Consider the following 22971-nt stretch of genomic DNA (forward strand, 5'->3'; position numbering starts at 1 on the left):
GTGAAAAACAAAATGATGGACGAATGCTGCAATGGCAGCAGGACATAGAGTCTTGCCCTTTTGTACTATTTTAGGACAAAAATATTCCAGGTCCTAGAAAAAGACAGCCATGAATCTGTCCTGGATCCAGCACTGGAACTAAAGTGACATACAGAGATATGATTTTACACCATTTAACACCTTCTAAGAACATATTTAATATATTTGCGCTTCCAATGTAAAAAAAAAAAATAACAAATAGCAAATAGACTTAGCTGGCAAGAGCCATTTCCAGCCTGTTAAACTTCATGAAATTGTTTCAATAAACACAAAGAATATAAAAGGAAGATAATACTTTAATAAACTTAAAAATCTTTGGTATTCAATCCTTTGATGACCCAAAAGGAAAACAAATGTATCAAGCTGGGCATGTCACTGATGGCAATATTTGTCACTTTTCCTCTAGTAATCTTGTACCATTTGTTATGTTTGTGGTTTACAACTTAGATAAAAACAGACCATCATCATGAAACACAGGATTTATAAATCTCAAAATACATGCAAATTTGCTTCCGTACTATCAGATTATTTATCTAGTCTGCTTACAAAAGCTCTGCATGCTCATGCTTATAAATCACATTATCAGCTTCATTTAATTTCAGTTGAATTCATGCCCTAACAAGTATCTATCAAGATAATATGAATTATATCACATATTTAGCCATAAGGTGTTTTACAAGTAAAACCTGGCTAGACAGTGTTTATTCCTCAGACTCTTCCGTAATTACAGATATTGCTTAAGTATCAGGTGTGTGTGCTGGTGCTCTGAAATGCTCTATGTAAACATACCTTGGAAAACTGACTTACCACCTGTGGGGAAAATGATATCATACTTCCTAGGTGGTATCACCATAAACCCTCAGTTCACATTTGGTTGTAATATGAGACATAGGAAACACATGCTGCATGTAGCAAGGAGAAAAAATAATGACACATCTCACTTTTTAATTGTTTCAAGGTTCCACAGCATAGCCAAGTATTTTGTAGTGTTTTTTTAGTGCAATGTTCTTTGCTAATGATTCTAGACTTCATTCTCACTCACAATCTTTCCAAGCTGGTACCCTCATTGCAGTAAGCCTCTCACGCTAGAAGACATCAGCTTAGTCATAGAAGAAAATTTTAGTGAAAATTAAGGAATCAGCCACATATAGCATGGAAAAACTGGTCTGCTGTCACAGAGGTTTAGCCTGAATCCTTGCAACTGCCCTGAAGAAGGTCCAAGTCAGAAGAAATGCTACTGCATATGCTAAGCCAGAAAGGTGTGAGGAACACATGAAGAATCTTATTAGAATACAGAAATGCCTTGTACCAAATCCCACAAAAATCCCACATTTCATGTGGTTAATAGGGAAAGTATATGATAATTGAGTGCAGTAGTTAAATGAGTCCTCCACATCTGCTATAAGCAGAGGCGTTTACATGGACGTGGAGCTACTGCACCTGCAGCAACTTCAGAGAGGGAATTTATCCTCATAGGCATTTATTTCTTTAGAAAGACTCATTAGAATCTTTCACATCTGCCCAGTTTACAAAATTGCCCTCTTTCTACTTTCTGTCCCAAGCAGCACAGCTATTTTGAATGACAGAATGCCACTGAAATACCAGAGACATTTTCTGAAGAGTTGGAATGGACGTTACTGAAGGAAAGAAATGAAAGATCATTTTGATTAAGAAGATGATCCTACTGTATAATCTACCCAAATAAACAGTGCTGTATTTTTTCAAGTATCAAAATAGATGACAATGAGAAATCAGGAATGAATGAAGTGTTTTCCAAGAAGATGATAAAAACAGCTTCTGCTAAAGTAGAATAGCTGCTCCTGGGGACACATAAACCCCTGTGTCATTCCCATGGAAACGGGGAACATTTTTAATTATCACAACATTGTTATGACAATGAAACTAATAAAAGCAATGTAAATCAAAGGGTGCTAGACATCCACATATTTAACTGTTATAATTTCTTCACATTGCATGTATTCAACATTTTTCATTACTTCACAAAATCTTGTTTCAGGACGTATAATTGAAATAAACTGCTTCCTGCTCGGAATAGCGAGGCACAAGCTAATATAAATAGCAATCCTGGAGTGATGTGTCACAAGATTTATCTTTAAAACTAAAATATTTTTGTTCTACTCACTTCCACTTTTTTTTGAGTACTCAGTCCTGTTTTAGAGAAAAAGCAATCGGGAGAATAGCAAGGTACCTGGAAAAAAATGAACAAGAATCACTTTAATTTACAAGGAGACTTGTGGGCTCTATCTAAAGAAAACTAAGGGGAGACGCCATGTCAGACTTCAAATGTATTCAAGACTGCAGACAGAAGAACATATTCACTGGATCTTTAATTAATAAAAAGTGGTCTGTCTCAACTGCAAGAAGGAAATCTGAAGCATGACATTTGGCAAAGGGCAACAAAGCCCCAGATGCACAGTCAAAGGACAGACTGGGATCTCCAGAGGGAAGGGTTTTCAGGTAAGCATACATGTGTTGGAAGTATTACAGGCATATTTGGTCCAGGTTTGGTATCAACAGGGTGGTCTGTGTTATCCTTGGATATTCTCCTCAACCTTCCATGGCTCCAGATCTGTAATTCTTGTTCTTGGCAATTTCTAGCTGTATTTTGCAGTCACTTGACCTCCTAGGCTGCTTACTCCTCCTTGTGCATGAGGACACAAAGCCAAGGAACAAGGGGTCCCAGTGGGGAGCTCTGTGTCCTCTGGATGTTCACGCATGCATCGCTGGAACAGGGAGCCATGCACCTGCAGCCAAGGTGTGTCTCCAGGTCTCAGCAGGTGAACCATGCAGGGGTTTCCTCTCCCAGGAGCCAGGCATGACCACATCCACAGCAGAGTTGGAGTTGTTTGTTCCAGATGACAATCTAACAGGTGTAATAGAACACGCCCTTCCTGACCACATGTGGAGTTGACTATGTTTTGCTACAATTATTTTCCTACCATGTTTGGTGTTTTAAATCTGTGTTTTGTTGACAGATTTCCCAAAGGAGTTTATAAGAGGTGCCAAGAAAATGTTTCAAGTAGGGTGAGCCAGTATCGTCAGCCAGCCTCAGAACTTGGCATTAAGATGGAAGTTAAGTGTGGTGCCTAGCTCATATTAATACAGATCTGACTTATCAAAACAAGGTTTGGGAATAAGCAGAAGTAGGGGCATGTATTTATTCCTCCTTGTATAGAAGATGTTGGGATTTTGCCTCACATTTTCTTAGTAAGATGAAAAACCTGTCAAATGTTATCCATCCGTGGAAACACTTAGCAAATTATGCCAGAATGTAAAAAGATACTAGCTATAAAATGTAATGCCAGACAGAAGTATGAAAAAGGAACATCTATGAAAAAGGAATATGTAGATGAAATTCAGGAACAGAAGTAATTAAATTTTATTTTATTACTAAGCAAGTAAAAAATGTCAGGGATGGCCTCTGGAAAGCCCCTAATCATGTGGTTTCATTGTTTTGCTCTCTAAAATGGAATTTTAATAATTACCCACCTCACAAGTGTGCTCTAGTGCTGTGCTTAGGAATGATTGCGAAAGGATCTGTGATTAGCTGACAAAAAAATGATGTTCACATCATTTATCACTATGATCTGTGCACATTTATGCAAATAAATCTGTGTCCCGAGGTGATTTATTTCAGATGCTGGCTGGAATTTAAATGTAATAACTCTTTACACTTAAATTGTTTTTCTATAGTTAGTACAATGGATTGACAGAGTTTCTTATACTTATTACAAACTGGTTTGCTGTATAATCTGGACAGTTGCCTAATCTTAAATCAAGATCAAATAGGGAAGAGCCCAGTATAAATTCATCCTCTAATATGTAACAAGGATGCTGCAGAGCAAAATATATTGTGGAGGGGTACATTAAAATCATAGGAAGCAACTATTTTTTATATGTCCAATGTTGGTTTACTAAACAGAATCCATGTACTTACCTGTTGAAATAATGATTTCAGCTGACCTTGATGGAAGAGGTCATTCCTGGAGGAATTACGCTCCATAGAGAACAAAGTCAGGCAACAACTCAGTAATACAACTCCAGAAGCCAAGCTTGCTTGGAATATCTAAAATACTATGTAAAACTGCCATGAACTTGCTCTGTCAGCTCAGATTAGTCTAGATTATTCTAAAGATACATGATCACCAGAGATAATGCCAGATTAGATGGGATTTCTTTTCATATTTTTCCTATGGGTATCTCATCTCTTACACAGCTGGCCTAAAGTGTAAACACTATGATAGGACAAGTTTATTGTGCCTGATGATCTGATAGGACATTGAGGTGGCACTACTGTGCACCCATGGATCCTACAGCTCAGCATGCCTAGGAGATGGCTGGCCAGAGAGGAGAGTGCATGCTGTGCTACTTTGGCTTCCAACAACTATGACCTTGAAGGAGAGTTAAACTAAGGAGTTGCAGTTGTTAATTTTACCAGAAAAGAGGACTGCTTATCAATATGAACATTAAAAATCATAGTAAAATCATCTAACAAGACTGTCAACTAATGGTATTGGAAAAGCACTCAGATATGAGTGACATTACCAGGACAAAGAGTCAGCTTCAGAACCCTGCAAGAGAAAAGGTGTATGGGTTAGCACAGAGCAGGCAGCTCCCTGGCTGCTTCCACCTGCAGTGTTTGGTAAAAGGGTATTAAAGTGCACTAAAATGCACCAGGACCACCACCATCCTTGCTCTGCAAAGATACCACAGGCCAAACAATCTTAAAATGAGACACAGTTAAACTCATCCACACCAATCAAAACAAGGTAGAACCATGTACCTGACTACAACAGTAGAGAAATATTTTTCTAACTTGGCAAAACCTCCAATGGGGAGGTTTTGTCTCCAGTGCTGTCTTGATACCTAGTTCTTCTTACGTTTAAATCTTGTGTGGTGGTCATGTAAGTTCTGGCTGGACATCCATAAGAACTAGAAAAAACAGCTTAGGCACTCGTTACTTTTTAAAATATTCACCTAAATACTTAAGTCTTTATCAGCCTAAGCAAGGCAAAGGGTTTCCATCACTTTAACTTTGCTACAGGTGTCTCTTCAATATAGTACTTTCATTAATTAAATTTGACAAAGTTTTCTGATGCTTATGCAGAGGCTGCCTTCTCAGGCAAGGCTGCCATTTAGAGACATGAGTATTGAAACCACTGACTATCAGATAGGCACCATGAACCAGTGTCATTTTTATCTCTGCACTGCTACTATTTCATCTTGTTGGTGTCCAGCCTTCAATGCAGCATACCTGAATCACTTGGAATATTAAGCTTGTTTCTCATGTTTGCAGCTTGCTGAAGCCTTCCTCTCTAAGTTGAATCAATGTGAAAATAATGACTTAAATCAACTGGGATATCATTTATCTTGATTGGAATAACTTTAAAGAAAATGTTATGCTGCTTGAGTCATCAGGATAATTTAGACAATGTGGAGTTTGTTAAGATTTTTCAAAACCATGCAAAAATACTTAATATAAGATCAGCATATTGCCGTAATCATTTTTTCCACAAGCAGTATTTAAACAATGATGCTGCAACCAGTCCTTAGTCACACCTACTGAACTATTTGTACATCCTTCCTCTTTCTCTCCTGGCCTATGCACTTTTTTTGGGAGTGATTTCCCATTTACCTCCACAGCAGTAAGTGCTATGCAGGAAGAGCTCTGCCCACTTTGGAAAGTGCAGCAGATTGTTACTGCTACCCTATTTCACTCTTGTATTGTTTCAGACTTAGCATCCATTTTTGTGATCCCTATAGAGCTGAAGATGACAATAACTGGTTTGTCCTAATCTGATGTCAGGTTTCCTATCTGGGAATTTAGAATTTTCTTAAGACAGAAGATGTAATTCATGCCTGAGCAGCTACAGCTTTGCAACCTGATCAATTGCAAATGCTGAGTATTAGATAGATATCCTGAACTAATCTCAATCACTCTACTTTCATCTACTTTTTATCTTCAGTAGGACTTCCTCTTGCATGTACAAGTGAAATGTAGGCCTGCTCCTTCTTTTCTTGTTCATACCTGCCTCCTCACACTTCTCTTTCAATTACATAACCCAGGATTACTTTAAAGAAGGAAAAGGAAAATATTTTACTATTCTTGTCACGTGCTCTTTCACAGCCTGTATGCTGGCGGGCTTTCTTGCCCAGGGGGAAGGAAAGGTCAAGGCACAGAAATATCCAAGTCTTCTTCAGATTTCACTTCAGGATACAGTTTATTAGCTAAACATCAAATTCATAAAGTAACACAAAGTAAAGCTATTCCCTAATCCAAAACCAGCTGCAGGGGCTCCCAGGCTTTCCATGCCAGAAAAAGGGCACACATCTTCATCTAACCCCCTGATGAATTAAGTGACAAGCAGGCAGCCTGTAACCCTTTCCTGACTGTTTAACCCTGTCACAAGAGTTGGTTGTTGTGAATGCTTTATTTCAGGACTGGAGCAGGCAGTTTCACACTCTTTCTAATTTCTAGGTGCAAAAAACTTCAAGATTGGTTTGGATTTTTATTTTGGTGGTTTTTTTGAGGGTGTTTTCTTTGGGGGAGTGGGGATGGTTTTGGTTTTTCTGGTTTTTTTGTGCATCAGTGCTTACAGCAACACTAGGTAATTTTTCTACATTTATTAATAAACAGGTTGTGGACAGAAATGTTTTTGGGGTTTTTTGTTTGGTTGGGTTTTGTTTGGGTTTTTTAAATGAAAACCTTTGTTCCTCAGAGGAAGCCTGTAGAGACATTTACATCTTTATAAATATACTGACCACATAAAGACCAACTGTGTGTTTAAGAGTTCACAGATTTTGGGAAGTTGCTGTTAGATGCGAATTTTCTACACTTATATTAAGTATCAAGACAAATGGGGAAGAATTAAAATGCAGAAATGCAATACTTACAATTTTGGATTTTTAGAACCGAAAACCAGGGCAAATGGTAAACTAACAAGAAAAAAAAAAAGAGTTTTTAAAATAAAAACAAATTCCTAAGGAGGGTTGCAAACAAGAAGCTAAAAAAAACCACCAAAAAGCAAAGGAGAAGAGGGAAAATCAAATGGATTTATTTTGAAAGGTGATTCAGATAAATGCCTTTTGCAAATGGACCATGGTTGCCTGATGATTGTGGGCTTGTGAAGGTGGAAGGCAGAGTTGCATTGCTTGACTTAAAAACATTATTAAAGATGCCAGTCCATGTCCTACAAATGTAAACAACATTTTCCTGGATGCTGGCTGTACAAGGTCTGTCTTAAGCTAGAGAACAGGAGAACAGATATTGGGCAGATCCACATGCAATGATCACTCCCAGTTTTAGGGAAAATCTGAGGCAAAAAAGATTAAATGTGCTTATGTCCAGAAATGAAAACTTACATTGGTCTTGTAACAATAGGTCCATCTTTAACAAACATTTTATGTTTATAAAATGTTTAACAAACATTTTATGATGCCTTCATTTGTAAGAGTAACACTTGACCTTCTGTACCTTTTCCTGCTGTTTCTGAGAGAAGTCTGAGTAGAAGATCTGTCCCTTAAATCCCATAAAGCTTAATTTAACTCATGTTGTTCTCAGCTCCCTGGAGATAAGAGGTGGAGCTAAGAATGAACGGAATCCTTTCCCTTTCCTGAACCTCCAAACAAAATGTGTAATTAATTCCTCTGGTGCAGCCTTTAATACTAGGTTAAAACACATAGCAGCAATAAAACCACTGAAGTTTAAGACCTCAAGGTTAATTTGCCTAGCAGATAAGGACACTTCCATTCTGCTTGAAGACATAGCTAACTTGATGTGAAATCACTGAAAACAAATTTTTAGCGAACAACACTAGGCTTTCCCTGTAAGCAAGCAAGTCAGTGTGTGAGCTGAGCACTGGACCCCACATCTCCTTGATGTAACTATGTGTCTTCTGCTGTAACTATGCGATCCATGAGGGATGGATATTCTTTATATCTTGCTGAGGGAGTTTAGGTCAAATGAAACCTCACCAAGCTGTGTGGGGGCTGAGTCCCATTCAACAAAATATGGATCCCCTCTCTATCCAGGCCCTCACACTTCAGTGGAGGTACATCCCCACACACTCTGCCCTAAATCTGCTGACATAAATTATCACATTTGTAGTTTCCTGCTCCATTTCCAATCTTTTGCCTGCTATGCAAGAGTATGTACAAACAGGTGTAAATATTCTACCTGCCTTTTTGGCCTAATTTTCATAAAGCATTCATGATCAGTTGCAGGTGCAGCTGCCAACAACTACAGCCTGGATAACGTGATCATACATTCCTTGCCTGAAGAAAGGGCAAGACTTGGTCTCCATGCAAAATTGCAATACAGGCCTTTACATAAATGGTGGATTGATTAGGAACCAAATCAGGTTCTGTCACTTTAAAATTTCCTCCACCCTCCCTCACCTCCATCCATCAGTTGCCTGCAGCATGTATATTGAGGAATCGCGTGCAAACCTTACCATAACCCAAGGCTTAACATAAACTATGCTCTTTCAGGTCATTGGCAAATAACAGGTATATCCGGTTGTGCCTTTGTACTTGCCTGCACGCAAATTAAAAGCGCATGTAAAGTTACAATAATCAAAGTCAGTCAGGGGGAAGGGGAGGAGAGCAGGGGGATAATAACTGGGGGATCAGGTTATTTATCTTCACAGGGAAGCCACTGAGAGAAGCCTCTTTGCATGGCATTTACACCTCAAAAGAAAGATAGGGGCAAATCTGGCTCTTGGCCAAAGCCATCCCCTACAGCGCCCTACACAGTGCCTAATCCTGTCTTTTCCCTGCAGCTGGTAAAGATGCTGTTATCTCCACTGCTGCTACTTCTTCCCCATGGTGCTGCACAGCATTTTAAGCTTCCTCCTTGGCTGCAGAGTGAGTGTTTCTGTGGGAGACAACAACAGCCAGGATGGACTTTAGGCTGTCGTCATTGGAAGAATTTTCTTCTCATGGTCTCAGCTACTGCCGCTGTCACCTCCAGTGCATTGCTGCTTCTGCAGCTGCTTCCACCCTTATTCTCTGAGAGAGCCAGACTCTTCCTGCAGGGTGACCCCACATCTGCCCAGCCATCCCAGGGCAGGCACAGGCTCCCACAATGCTCTCCCTTCTAGAGGAAGCCATCAAGCCATTGTGCAGCTGCCCTGAGCCTGGGTGTGGATTGCTTGGGAAAGGGAAGAATTTATGCCAATTTTTTTTCATCTTTCTCCTTTGGTGTGCCATGAGATTAACAGACATTAGCAAATGCCTCTTCCCGGAGTATTGTGACAAGATGAAACCTGCCCTGATTGGCACCTGCAGTCTGTCTCCCTCATGGTTTTTGATCTGCCATTGCTGAAGGTTAGAAGACCTGAATAGCTCAGAAACAGACACTTCCTTGGGTTTGCTTCCAAATGCTAGAAGCATGTAAGTGTCAAGACCGCTTTTTCTCCTTGAAAAAAATTCCTGAGGGACAGAGGAAATATTTTTTTTTATTATTATTATTATTATTATTATTGTTACTTGTCTTACAGAAGAAGTAAACCATCTTGATCAAGACTTTAGCCCTTACAGAGAATACATTAAAATTCTCCTAAACTCAGTTTTCCATCACTGACCACAGATACCACAAAGGGAGTTTCCCTTATTCCATTGGCTTAAATATACATTCTCCAAATCTTTGTTCAAATTAAAAAATGTGCAAACAAATAACTCCCATTTCCCTTACCCTGGGGAAGAGTGTAAATAATTCTATAGGCTAGGGTATTACCTGCATACATCCAAGTCCCAAGTATTTGAGGAATTTCATTTACCACCAAAATGCAGTTAACGCTGGAGGCAAATGCACCAAACCCTTTCACAACAGAGCAGAGGAAGCCAAGAATGCCTGCTACAGAGGGGTGTGCAAACGTTACCTCAGCAGAATTTAATCAGCCAAATCACAGAAAGTCCTGGTTCAGATTCATGCATTTTCACCTGACAGGATACTTCAGTGGAGCTAGCGTAGCATACTCGCTGTTTCTGGTGGATGAGCTATTACTCTGCAGCTTTTTCACAAATACTATTCAACACTTTATTGACTTACAGTAGTGGAAGGGAGAAGAGGGGGGAGCATATTTCCTGACTCATTTGAGTAGGGCTACCTAGGAAGTGACATTTACAAGCAACTCCTTGACTGACATGAAATTTATTAGGTCCGTAACTTGAACCTCCTTTGGGAAATCCCAGCTAAAGGCCTGTCTCTTCATGATTAAAAGCTAGGGAAAGTCATCATGATGGAGAAATTATTGTGTTCCTCTTTGGTTCAGCTGCCATCTCAACAATCGATTTGTGCCCGGTGCCACCTCCTCTCTCAGAGTACCTGAAAACCTGAAAGCAGCAGTAGTAAGGATAACAATGTTTTTAAATGCTGAAAACTTCCCATCATTAAATTTCAATCTTCTAGACAAGAAATTACTCCAGGTGCTATGGAATCCATATCTAACAGTACAAGAAATTTCAACATATCCATGTGATTGTGCAGGTAAGCAGAGCAGGCTTTCCAAAAATTATGATAGAAACCCAAAGAAAAATTCTGAAGTGTAACTTGGATTGCTCTAGAGGGGATCAGATTAAAATTGTGTTGTGTATTTTATTATTTTGACCACTTGTTCTGCTGTCAAGCACCAAAAATGGCACAAACCAAAACAAACTGAAGAACCGAAATTAACGATATTTGTATCATGGGAAATGATGATATTTGTGACATAGGAAATTATTGGTTGGGAAGTGGTGAAATGAACATTTATAGGCTGGGATAATCAATAGCTAGGACACTTGGGGGACAATATGGGAAAACCCATATTCTCATCAAGGAACTGCAAGTTTCTTCATTCATCTGCAAGTGCTTCACTGTCTTATTCCTCTGTAGTGAAGGGTCAACACCCTGCAAGTGTCTAAATCCACAGAGTTCCCTTAGCTGCAAACTCTGGGTTTTCCTTCACTTATAATTTTACTCTACTTTAATAATCTGGTTTGAAATTTTCTATTCCCCCCCAGATCCTTATTTTACATGGTAATCTTTAGAAAGCAGGAGAGTGAGCAGGCACAGCAGTTTGCCCACACTTTTGTGGCAGTGTGACACATTTGAGGACAGATGCAATAATGCACACCTTGAACAGTGTCTAATCTTTCCTAAATGTCTTTTAATCCATCTACTTCAGATTACTTCTTTCAGAGCACTGTAAAAGAATTTGCATAGTGTCAGTAAAAAGACACACAGAAAATACCATGGATGAGGGTCCAACAGTGTGTAAATTAGATTTTGCTCTTTTGCCTTGTAGCAGAAGGCAGTTTAAAATGGTTTCTCAAAAGATATTCACAAAGGTATCATCTCTGTATTTTCCTCTCAAGAAAGATTAAGTTATATGGTTTCATCTAATACTGTCAAGAAAAGGTAGCAACTTTGGAAAGAAATATGTAGGAATCAGGAAAAATCAGAAGTTTCAGAATCAAGTTTTATGCTTGAATTAAGTATAACACTATGTCCTCATTTCTGTAATCATACCTGTATATTTCCTGTGTGGAAGCAGACCACAATGTACGCCTTTAATTTTTAAGTAACATGAAAAATGCAAACAGATGGAGAGGCTACAGTTCAGGCTGCCAGTGAGCTGAGCCCCAGCAAGTACTGGGAGGTTCCTTGCCTTCCCACAGCAGCTGCAGGAATTTGGCTCAGAATTAGAAGTCAAATGTAGGGTTTTCAATAGCAAGGCAGAATTGAAAATGTGAGCTGGGAAGTCAGTGGCAATGCAGGGAACAGTGAAAGTCCAAAGAAAGCTGCAAGTTAATAAAGGTTAAGAATGTGATATGCAACCACAAATACATATGCTTTAAAAAGCATACCACAAATGCTTTATTTTAGGCCACAGTGAGTGGCCTAAGTAAATAATCCTGAATCATGGTGCTGCAGCTGGCTCCTATGTATGCCTCGCACTCTGGGTAGCACTGAGGATGTGCCTCCTTCTATTTTGCTTACATCTCATGCTTGGCATGACTGGAAATCTGACAAACTGAGCCAAACCAGGAGCCTGCAGCAGAAATTATCTCACTACCACCCACACTTGTGGTGCTGCTGCCGCAGGCTGGCTTGAACACAGAGCCCTCAGTGCAGTGTAGATAAGCACAGATGATGACCACAGAGCCAGCAGCCATGAGGCTGTGAGCTGGACTTAACACACATTTTCTGCTCCAGACATGAAACTACTTGAATCATAATGGTAAACCTTCATCACATGGGATCACCACATAAACACAATCTGAGTGAGCTGTTGCAAACACAGAGGTGTACAGGCTCTTATTCTGATTGTCGTCTGGCTGTTGTAGTGGTGATTTTCCTTGACTTATAGCAGTATTGAGACTAGAGTTGAACACTAGAGATATGTAAGTACATCTGTACAATTTTAAGCAGCCTGAAACCAATAGGATATTGCACTTGGTTACATTTCCAAGTGATTTGTATTTTACTGTTATGCTACTTGTTTATTCATCTTATATTGCACATACTTATATAGTATTGTGCAACACTCAGAATCAGACAAACAGAAACAACATTGCCAAGGATTGTTTAACAAAAAAAAAATGGCTTGGATCACTTTGCAAATGGTAAACAATTTGTACAAGCTCTAGGCTGAAGCAACCCCAGGATAAAACATTGCTCAACTAATGCACCTTGGGATTTTGTAAAATTAAGAGAGAGAAGGAAAAGACCCACAGTCCCAGGCATGGGAAAGAGAGAAATCTAGTGTGGGAGGGCTTTCCATGGAAAGATGCAAAGGGAAGAGGTAAGAAAACGCAGCAAAGTCAAGTCCGTGAGAAATTCCAGCTGATGTTCATGAGGATTTATGAGCAGGTATTCAAAATCAAAGACAAGGGCTGCCATGGTTAAAAGTAAAACTAAGAACTCAGTCTTCAACACCTGATTTAGGTAAGTAATTCTTAACACTTATAAAAATCTCTTAGAGGTTAAGGCATTTTCTTGGAAGAGGGAGGACTGTGGCAGACATAGAAATTCTTTCTAAAAGGGCACATGAAGATTCTTTAGGCTGTGCAATTCCCCCTCCTTTATCAAATTTTCACCTCCACAACAAGGATGCTCATCCACATACTTAAGCAACTTTATTCAGAGTCACAGAGGTACTGATATACCCCATAAACCCTGCATCTGGCATTCCTATCAAATCAATCAAGATTTTTAAGAGATTAGGCCTGAATTCCTCTCCCTTAATCCCCAACCAACTCACTTGTCACCCTCCAACTCCTTTTCTTTTCCATATATTATATTAAGTAGGATTTTCTAGACTTCAGAAATAATTAATTTTATGTGGCATATATTTTCAGTGATTCAGTCTTAAGTGCCTAACAAAACTAACCAACTCAGGAACCTGGGACTGGTTTCAGTAAGACCTGCATCTCAATCATCTCCCTAGGACTGGGAAAAAAGAACATACATTCTCTAAGAGCAATTCTGAACTCCTATGAATCTACAAACAAAAGAGGTGAGAAGAATAAATATAGAGGTAGGCAGGAGGGCAATTTGTAGAATAATACAGAGACCAAGGGACTAATCAAGGTCACACAGAATCAGAGCCTAAAAAACTGGGTGAATCTTCAATGTATACAGTCAGAAGAATACTCAGGCTGTAATAAATGCAATAGGGAGTCAAAGCTGTAAATAGTACAGGGGGACCAGGTAGTACTATTACCACAGAAGAAAATATCTAAAATAGGTTTTCTTTCTTTCCTAATGGTTACAGAATTCCTGAAGACCAAAGAGAAGTGAAATAAGAAATAATTAATGTTTCCTTAGAGCATAAAAAAAACCCCAAAGTACCAGGATTTAAAACTCCTAGGCTCCTGCCTTAAATTTTGAGTTTGCAAGTCATGATAGTGGAAATATATTCTTTTCTCTGTACTTCCTGCAAGCAGCCAGGAGCAATCCAATTGCAATACAACTAATTTAGTTGCTGAACCAAAGAAACGGTTTAGGGCCTAACTAATAAGATTTGGAATGCCTGGAGTTTAGGCAACTTTTTACCACAGTCACCAAGAAAAGGGAAAATTTACCTGCTGGCAATAAGAAATGCCCAGCATTATAACATAAAGCTCAGATAACTGATCCAAGCTAGTCCTTACCACCCAGCCCCAGTGCCTGGAACAATTCTTCTGTTCAGTGGCAAAAGATCAGTGTTACCCAGACCTCTTTCTGGAACTTTGCCAGAAGACATCCATGTCTCTTTGACATGAGACAGATAAAAGAGGAAGCAGTGACAACTTTTCCACAGATGAGTGGTTATAGCAGGTGAAATTTGGGTTCAATCTTCTGATAGTGATGGAGATATCAGAACACCCTAACCTTAGTCCCATAGGAATGGACCCTTCAAGTTCAGCCTTGAAGTGGGGCTGGGAAAGGGAAGCTCACTTTTCCTGGCACTATTTAGAAAAGTGGTTTCGACACCTCTGTTACTTGGCAATAGCAGGAAGAAGCTCCAAACCAACAGTTTGATGCTAGTCTGAGCAAGAAGGAGCATCACCATCTGGAAGAGCCTGGGACAGTGACAACAGGGAGGATTACACTTCTTACCAAAGACAGAAGCAGTAGCAGCCTGGCCAGGACGCGGCTCACATCCTGAGCTGGGCTGACTCCCAGCATGTAATTTTATCTAATCCTTAAATGCTACCAAAACATCGTATTTACTTCTCATGCCGTGACTGTAAAGAATCTGAAATAAATGTCGTATTTTCATGTTTTTCTCGTTACTGCAAAAAAGACAAGAACAAAGCAAAGTCGTTCTGTTTCCTTGGGGAACGATTTCCTCCCTATCTGGAGGTTTTGCCGTCCCGGTTCCCCCGGGGTACCGGAAAGCCCGGGGGGGCTTGGAGCGCCGTACCCACACGCCTCTCGCCAGCTCTCCCAGTGCGGGCGGAGGCGCCAGATTTAACAGTAAAAAGGCTCCGTAAGCGGGAGAGCAGCGAGCGCAGGGCGGAGGCCAGACTGGAGGGCACCGGAGCCGGCCGGGGGGCGAGCTGCCCGGGGCTTCCCAGCCTCATTCTCCCCAGAGCTGGTGTCAGGTATTGCGAGGAGAGGTAGGGGCCCGGGAAGGAGATGGCTGGAGGCTTTCCAGCCCCGGCTCACGCAATGCTAACTCCGCACGCAACGGGGAGGCGACAGGCGGAGGAGGGGAAGCTCTTCGGCTTCCTCAGCCCCTAAAAGATGCAGGCGAGACTTCGCCTCCCGACAGCGAGAGCTGCGAGCCCGCCCGCCACCCCTCTCCCCTCCCGGCACCTCCTCCGCTAAAACTTTTGGCCCCGGCTATAAAAGCGTCCGCGGCTCAGCCGCTCCGCTTGGCGAGGGCCCAGGGGCAGCTGGCAAATAACTGCGACCCCTCAAGCCAAAGGACGGGGCAGGCAACGGCGACTTGCCAGCGGGGCCGTCCGCGTCCCGCCCGCACCGCGCCGCGCACCGCGGATGCCGGCAGGTATAAAGCCGGGAGTGGCAATGCTAGGCGTCCAGAGGTGGCGGCTCCGGTTCCGGCTGAGTCTGAGAGCAGCGGGCCATCCTCTCCGCGCCCTCTGAGCCGCTTGCCTTTGCTCCCTGCGGCGGGCTGGGCTGGCCCCGTCCAGTCCCCGCAGGCCAGCAGGCTGGTGGGAGGGAGAGAGAGAGGGAGGGGGCGCAGCAGTCCGCTCGCTCCCGGTCCGCTCCCGGAGCTGCTCGGGGCAGGTGGCTGCCTTGGGGCGAGAGGGTTAAAGAGCTCGGAATGTGATAACTGCGCTGGGATCGGGCGCAACTGGCATTTGCCTGTACATCACCTGCCAAGCTCCGGGTGACAGGTACCGGGGCTCTTAATGAGTTTCCCAAAGGCTTGGATCTGAACGCCGCCGTCGCCGCACTCCTCGGAGCCGCGGCTGTCCATTAGTGCTGCCGCCGGCTGCACAGCTCCTCTCCATCCTCCTCAAGGTCTCGGATGGAAGCAGTGTGCAACAGGTCAGTTCTGCTAAGGAGCCCGCCTCTTATTTCACCCCTTCATCCTCTCGCTGCTTCTGGGAGGCTGGAGCGGGTGGTCCCCGGGATGGGAAGCGGGGCCAGTCAGCACTGCCACGCTGAGTCCTCAGGCATCCTCCGCCGCCCATCCCCGGGGCGGCAGACCGCCAGCCTGCGATGCCGCGACGGGTCCGAAGGCGCGGGGAGGAGGGAAGGGCTCGGGACGGAGAGAGCTCCGTGGCCGCGTGCGTTTCTCCGGAGCAGCGGGAAATTCCGACAGTGGGGAAGGTAACCCGTTTCTCGTAGGGGCTTTTTCGCCGGGGGAAGCGATGTGCAGCGCCAGAATTAACCAGTCCCCGGTGCACGGCAATTGCCTGCATCTGCGGAGTCTCGACAGCCGAGAGCATCCTTCTGCTTTAACCGTGCCTCTCTCGGCCGTGACCTATTGGATCTCTCGCTGAGAACTTTCCCTACAGGCGGAGAGAGAGCAGCGGCCTCTCCGCCAAACACGACTTCGATCTCTTATTAGGAGTTTGACACTTGATTATCGATTATCCCTTGTTTCTCGCATAGGATTCAGGGGGCTTTAGGCACACGAGGAGCGCATGGGAAGGACTTGCCTGGACTCCGAGAGCTGGGACAGCTGCCGAGGCTCATCTCCACCACACCAGTGGGCTCCGTCTGGGCTTCCCCTTACCCGCGGGACCTGAAGGTCCCCCCACGCCGCGGGGACGCTGCCCGCTGAACCTTTCTCTTTCCCTTGCAGCATGGTCCTCGAGAGGCTCGGGGAAGCGCTGCGCGGCATGCCCCCGTTGCAAAGCTCCCTCCTGCTCCTCCTCTGCCTGCTCGCCGCCATCCACCTGGGCAAGCTCCTCCTGCAGCATCAGCAGCGGCAGGGCCAGCGCCGGGCACCGCCAGGCCCTTTCCCTTGGCCCCTGATCGGCAACGCGGCGCAGCTGGGCAGCGCCCCGCACCTCTCCTTCGCCCGGCTGGCCGGCACCTACGGCGCCGTGTTCCAGCTGCGCCTGGGGCGCTGGCCCGTGGTGGTGCTGAACGGGGAGCGCGCCATCCGCCAGGCCCTCGTCCGCCAGGGGGCCGCCTTCGCGGGCCGCCCGCCCTTCCCGTCCTTCCAGCTGGTGTCGGGCGGGCTCAGCCTGGCCTTCGGCGGATACTCGGAGCTCTGGAAGCTGCACCGGCGGGCGGCGCACGCCACGGTGCGCGCCTTCTCCACGGGCAGCCCCGCCACCCGCCGCCTGCTGGAGCGGCACCTGGTGGGCGAGGCGCGGGCGCTGGTGGCGCTGCTGGTGCGCGGCAGCGCCGGCGGCGCCTTCCTCGACCCCTCGCGGGTCCTGGTGGTGGCCGTGGCCAACGTGATGAGTGCCCTGTGCTTCGGCCGCCGCTACAGCCACGGCGACGGCGAGTTCCTGCGCATCGTGGGGCGCAACGAGCAGTTCGGTCGGGCAGTGGGCGCCGGCAGCCTGGTGGATGCGCTGCCCTGGCTCCAGCGCTTCCCCAGCCCCGTCCGTGCCGCCTACCGTGCCTTCCGCGACCTCAACCGCGACTTCTACGGCTTCGTCCGCGGCAAGTTCCTGCAGCACCAGCGCAGCCTGCGCCCCGGGGCCGCCCCCCGCGACATGATGGACGCCTTCATCCGCCTGCAGCGGGAGCAGCCGTGGCTGCAGCTCGAGCACGTGCCCGCCACCGTCACCGACATCTTCGGCGCCAGTCAGGACACCCTCTCCACCGCCCTGCAGTGGCTCCTCATCTTCCTCATCAGGTATGTGCCGGCGGAGGCGGCAGCACACCGCAGCGCCCCACCGGCCTGGGACATGCGAGGGGACATGCGAGGCCGCCCGAGGTGCGAGCGCCCGCGAGCCCCGGGGGAGCCCCGTTTAAACCGCGCCTCATGGGCAAAGGCTCTGCTGGGAGGGCTCCCGCCGTCGGCCCGAGCCAGCGCATGGAGCTCCGGGTCCGGGCATAGCCGGGGACGCGGCCCCGGCAGGGACCCGCCGTCGGGTCGCGGGTCTGCGAGACCGGGCAGCGCCAGGTGCCCCAGCGGCCTCCGATTAACTAACACGGAAGCTCTGGGAAGCCTGCCAGAAAGAGATAAGGAAGTATAAAAGAAAATAAATCCCACCCTATTCAGGCGGTCGGGTTATGGTGCATAAGAAGAGGTTGGCAGAAAGGCAGCCGAGTAAAAGCCGAAAGTAACAGATTTTAGCAGGTCAAGATCAAGGAGATCATAGGAACAGGATAACAACTGCTTAAGCACGATAAAGAGTTCGTGCACCGCTTTACAAACCCGCTATTATGCTGAGCTGCCGCTGTGTGTGCCTTCCTTGCCATTGCGTGACTGGGCAAGGCAGACCCCTTGGGCAGCCGGCGGGAGCGCTGCCCTGGCACTGGCCTGTTTGCCGGGGAAATGCAGAGAGGGAGGGTGGTTTAGGAGAAGATGCCATTACACCGACTCTCTTGCCTATCCTCGCTTTTTCCTTCATCGCCTGCTTAATTTGTAGTCATACGCAAACATTATCTACTCAGTCGCTTCTTGAAAAACACGGAAATATTTAACACTCCAGTTTAAGGGTGTGATGCCCCAGTGTTCACGTAACTTTTGGGTTTCTCCCAATTTCTCATGTTTGCCCAGCATTTGACATGTGAGTCTGCTGCAGGAGAAAAAAGCAAAGATGCAGAAGCCAAACTTGAATACTTAAAGCAAATGAAGGCTCCTGGGCAGAATGTAGGCTTTTAGACAAGAAAAAGATATATTAACATTTTGATCTTATTTGGTTACTGTGTAGCCTTCCAAACTGTCCAGACTTCAAGACAGTAATCTTTAAATACATTATAGGGAAAACATAATATGGTATTAATTAGAAAGTATCTTTTCAAACTAAAAGTTGGAACCTCATAAAGCCATTCTGACAATTTAATAATTGGGATTTTTTTTCTAGTTTAGAAACCTGCAGGCTTTCAAAGGTATTGTGTCTAGTGATAACAAACTCCATGCTAACTTTTAGAAGTCACATACAGAGTTGGAAAACCAAATTCTTGTTCCCACAGAAAATGCAATACTTAGAATAGACAAGTAATTCTAATTTTAGAATTAATTTTCAAAGTTGGATTAGAATATTCAGTTTCAGCACACTTTAGGCTATTGTTATTTTTTATGTTGAGAATCAGTTACATGGGATATTAAAGGAAAAACTGAGCAAATCTAAAATTACACCAGTGCATGGGAAGTCTGATTTTTTTTCTCTTAAGTTTTCAACTGAGGTCTACAAGTTTAAACCTTGCTCAAACTGCATCATGTAGGATAGCAGTGAGATTCTGTGAAAAATGTTTGCAGCAAGGATTATTTGTAAGAAAAATTCTTTGAAAGTGTTACGTATGCACACACATCTTGCTTTAAATGACAGGTATCCGAAAGTGCAGGCTAAAATGCAAGAAGAAGTGGATAGGATTGTTGGAAGAGACCGTCTGCCATGTGTTGAAGATCAGCCTCACCTGCCCTACATCATGGCTTTCCTGTATGAATCCATGCGTTTCAGCAGCTTTGTGCCTGTGACTATCCCACATGCCACCACAACCAACACCTTTGTCATGGGCTACCTCATTCCCAAGGATACTGTCATCTTTGTCAATCAGTGGTCAGTGAATCATGACCCAGCAAAATGGTCCAACCCAGAGGATTTTGATCCAACAAGATTCCTGGATGAGAATGGGTTCATCAATAAAGATCTCACTAGCAGCGTGATGATTTTCTCATTGGGAAAGCGTCGGTGTATTGGAGAGGAGTTATCCAAGGTGCAGCTCTTTCTCTTTACCTCCATACTGGTGCATCAGTGCAATTTTACTGCTAATCCAAACGAGGACCCTAAAATGGACTTTACCTATGGGCTGACCATTAAACCTAAGCCATTCACTTTGAATGTTACGCTCCGAGATACGATGGATTTGCTTGATCAGACTGTCCAAAGACTGCAAGCAGAGAAAGCAGCCGGTGAAAGCCAGCTGTCAGCAAATGCCTAAGCAATAAACCTTGCATCTACAGATAATCCCCCTCTCTCTTTTTAAATCTATATAACTCATAGCTTGTTCTGGTGATATTTTTGGTACACAGCCAATATTACATGCTATAAAAGCAGGAAGAAAAGTTGCACAAGGTATAATTCAAGTCATCTTTTTAATTCTACAAGGAGAGCCAGGGGTACAATATATTAAATAATAAAACATATGCAATTTGAAAGTAAGCCTTTTCTTTTCTAGCTTGTTCACAGAAGTTGTCAATGTAAAGTGCTTTTTATCTACTGACTGGTTGGAGCATCTCCAGGAATTGTCTCTATAATCCTTTCCATATCTCCATGCTCTCTGCCTTAACTCTAAGTTTGCCTTCAGTGACTACTCCACATTCAGAAGTGAAATCTCTTATTAAAAAACAAAGAAAAGCATTTGCTCAGAAAACTGCAGCCTGCTTCTGAATTTACTCTTCTGGAAACTACCATAGGCTCATGGCAGCTCTGGTGTTCTGGCTGCTGGGATGTACATTAATGCCTCGATAATAAATGTTCACATGATTTTTGGTAAAATGGCAATGTAAAGTCTTGCTTGTAAGCATGTTTGCAACTAAAATTCATGTCTTACATGAAAATTAATAGAATATTCTACTATAGTAACTTTCCACAAAATTTTGAAAGATCAGAATTTTTGTCACTAGATGGCAAGGGTGATACAAATCATAATGTTATCCTGTACATTAGCATATTTATGAACAAAATAAGTGTTTGAATGAGATTTATAAAGGTATAGCTGAACGTTTTGTTTCTTTAGGAAGGAGTTAATACGGGTGTCCCTAAGCACATAGGTAAGTCTAGTAAAATCCACATTGGCCAAGGTAGACAGAAGTGAGATTGGGGGGGGTTTATATTAAAATATTATTGCCACAAGCCTCAAGCAAAGCACACAGCAAATAATACCTCTACTCACTAGTCATTCTGTTAGGTTGAGTTAAATAGTATATCTTAAAATCAACTATGTACTTTTAGCACAATTCGTTTGGAACAAAGTCCCAGAAGGAAAATAAACATTACATGTCCTAATTAAAGTACCCATTAACTGAACAAAAAGTTCTTTTACAATATTTGTGAGGCAAAGTTCATAATTTTACTTTTTAAACACCTCTTATTTTAAAGTAAAGCACACATGAAACTATGATGTGGAACCTCCAGCTAATGTTTGTTTCACAAAGCTGCATATTTCTCTAGAAAGCAAACAGCCCTATGTAAATGCCCGATTTGAAAAGTGTTGGGCACTTCTTTGGAGCTGCCATTTGCCTTCAATTGCATATGAAATCCATCAGACATGAGAGTACCTCACATCACTTGCTGTGCTCAGCAACAGTTATAGTTATCAGTACCAGATAAGGTATTAGCAGAGCTAGAAAAACAAGGTTACAGTGCTGCACAGTGAAGTAGCTCTGCTGAGACCTAAGCAAGTAAGGATTTGCACTGTGACTTCTGATAGATGGCCTGTCTTAGTGACACTGGCAGCAGGGACAGAGCTCCTACTGGCACTGGGAAGAGCTGGCTTAACAACCCCGATCTTACCTACAAGTTTGCTACTGATTTAAAAAACCTGAATCAAGCCTGCAAGCACTGCTCTATAACCCCACACAGTACTAATGTACCTGGTTAAAGTCTCTGGCTTCATATGGTATCTATTATCTGGTTTAGAGCTAAAAAAATCTTTCTGCTACATACACATGGAGTAACCTCAGGTGTTTTTGTGAATTACGTACAAGTTTGTGATATCCCAGAACTTAGCCTATATCTGTGAAAAGCTTTATAAGATACTCAGCATTTTCATATGGAGATCTACATTAGATCAAATGCTAGCAAGACAATTTTTCTTGTACTTTTGTAAGTGCTGTTATTAAAAGAAATAAAGTATGTAACCTATCTGAATAGCTATTCTAATGCAAGGATCATCAATTCATATTTTAATAAAAAATGTTTTTTGCAATTTTTTACCCTTCCAAAAGCTGTAACTATGCATTGGCTACTAGTGCAAAATCCATCCACACTGCTCATGTCAGTCAAGAGGTTACATGCTATATAGCTGTTGGTCACATAAAGCCACATGTACTCTGTGAAGTTATTCAAATTTAGTAGCACCTATTTAGAATGTATGCAGTCATTTAGCAAGTTAAATTCTATGGTAGTTCTGAGATGTATCATTGTGTTACCAAAATATTAAATAAAATTATTCTTACACTACCTTGCTTAGTTTATATACAGCTTTCTAACATCAAGATAAAGAAAATTAAAATTATTATTTCTGATTTGGAAAGTATTATAATTTTAGATATTTGTTCATATACTTTGCACCTTTTTCCCCATTCCTGGATTTTAAGGTTTTTCCTCCATGCTGCCCTTACAGTTCTCAGGTCTGTCTGCCTTACATAACCTTGCCATCTGTGTTCAACTTCCTAATGCTCCTTGCTAAGAACATTCCCTGCTGTTTGCCTCAGCATTGATCTGAATTCTCCCGTGTCTTCTGCTTCTTCTGTTAATCTCTCCTCAGCCTGCACAATCTCCTCTGCTATGTCCTTCCCTCTGCCATTTAATTTTACTTCCACCTTCCCTGTTTTCAAGCCCACAGACTGGTTTTCCTTTCTTTTTCCCTCCCATATATAGTGCTGGCATCTATATACTCTTGACACTGGAGCACTGACCAATTTGTGCTCTTTTAGCCTGGGTATATAGTCAAGAGTGCCAGGAACAGAAATCTCAGGGCCGAACAGGCCTTGACATGCCCTTGCAGAGCAACCTCTCACAAAATGAAGGCAACCCCATTGTGAAGGGCAGCTGTTACTGCAAATGTAAAGCATTTCTTCATGATGAAGTATCTCCCCCACCCCTTGGTCT

The 22971-nt window shown here is 43.4% G+C and overlaps 1 protein-coding gene across 2 annotated transcripts; it reads left to right on the top strand.

The window, feature by feature from the left end:
* The first annotated feature begins 15305 nt into the window (after positions 1 to 15305).
* Positions 15306 to 22320, top strand: CYP1B1 (cytochrome P450 family 1 subfamily B member 1). Of its 2 annotated transcripts, none has more exons than XM_021528110.3 (3): positions 15306 to 16048; positions 16812 to 17822; positions 19465 to 22320. In XM_021528110.3, the coding sequence occupies exons 1-3, from the start codon at positions 16029 to 16031 to the stop codon at positions 20075 to 20077; spliced, it is 1644 nt and encodes a 547-aa protein (XP_021383785.2). In that variant the 5' UTR covers positions 15306 to 16028; the 3' UTR covers positions 20078 to 22320. The 2 variants fall into 2 exon arrangements, with proteins under 2 accessions (XP_021383785.2, XP_085433050.1); XM_085576924.1 differs by having other exon boundaries at positions 15327 to 16333.
* Positions 22321 to 22971: the final 651 nt, after the last annotated feature.

Source organism: Lonchura striata, chromosome 3, assembly GCF_050655825.1.
Source record: "Lonchura striata isolate lonStrDom1 chromosome 3, ASM5065582v1, whole genome shotgun sequence".
Classification (NCBI taxonomy): Eukaryota; Metazoa; Chordata; class Aves; order Passeriformes; family Estrildidae; genus Lonchura; species Lonchura striata.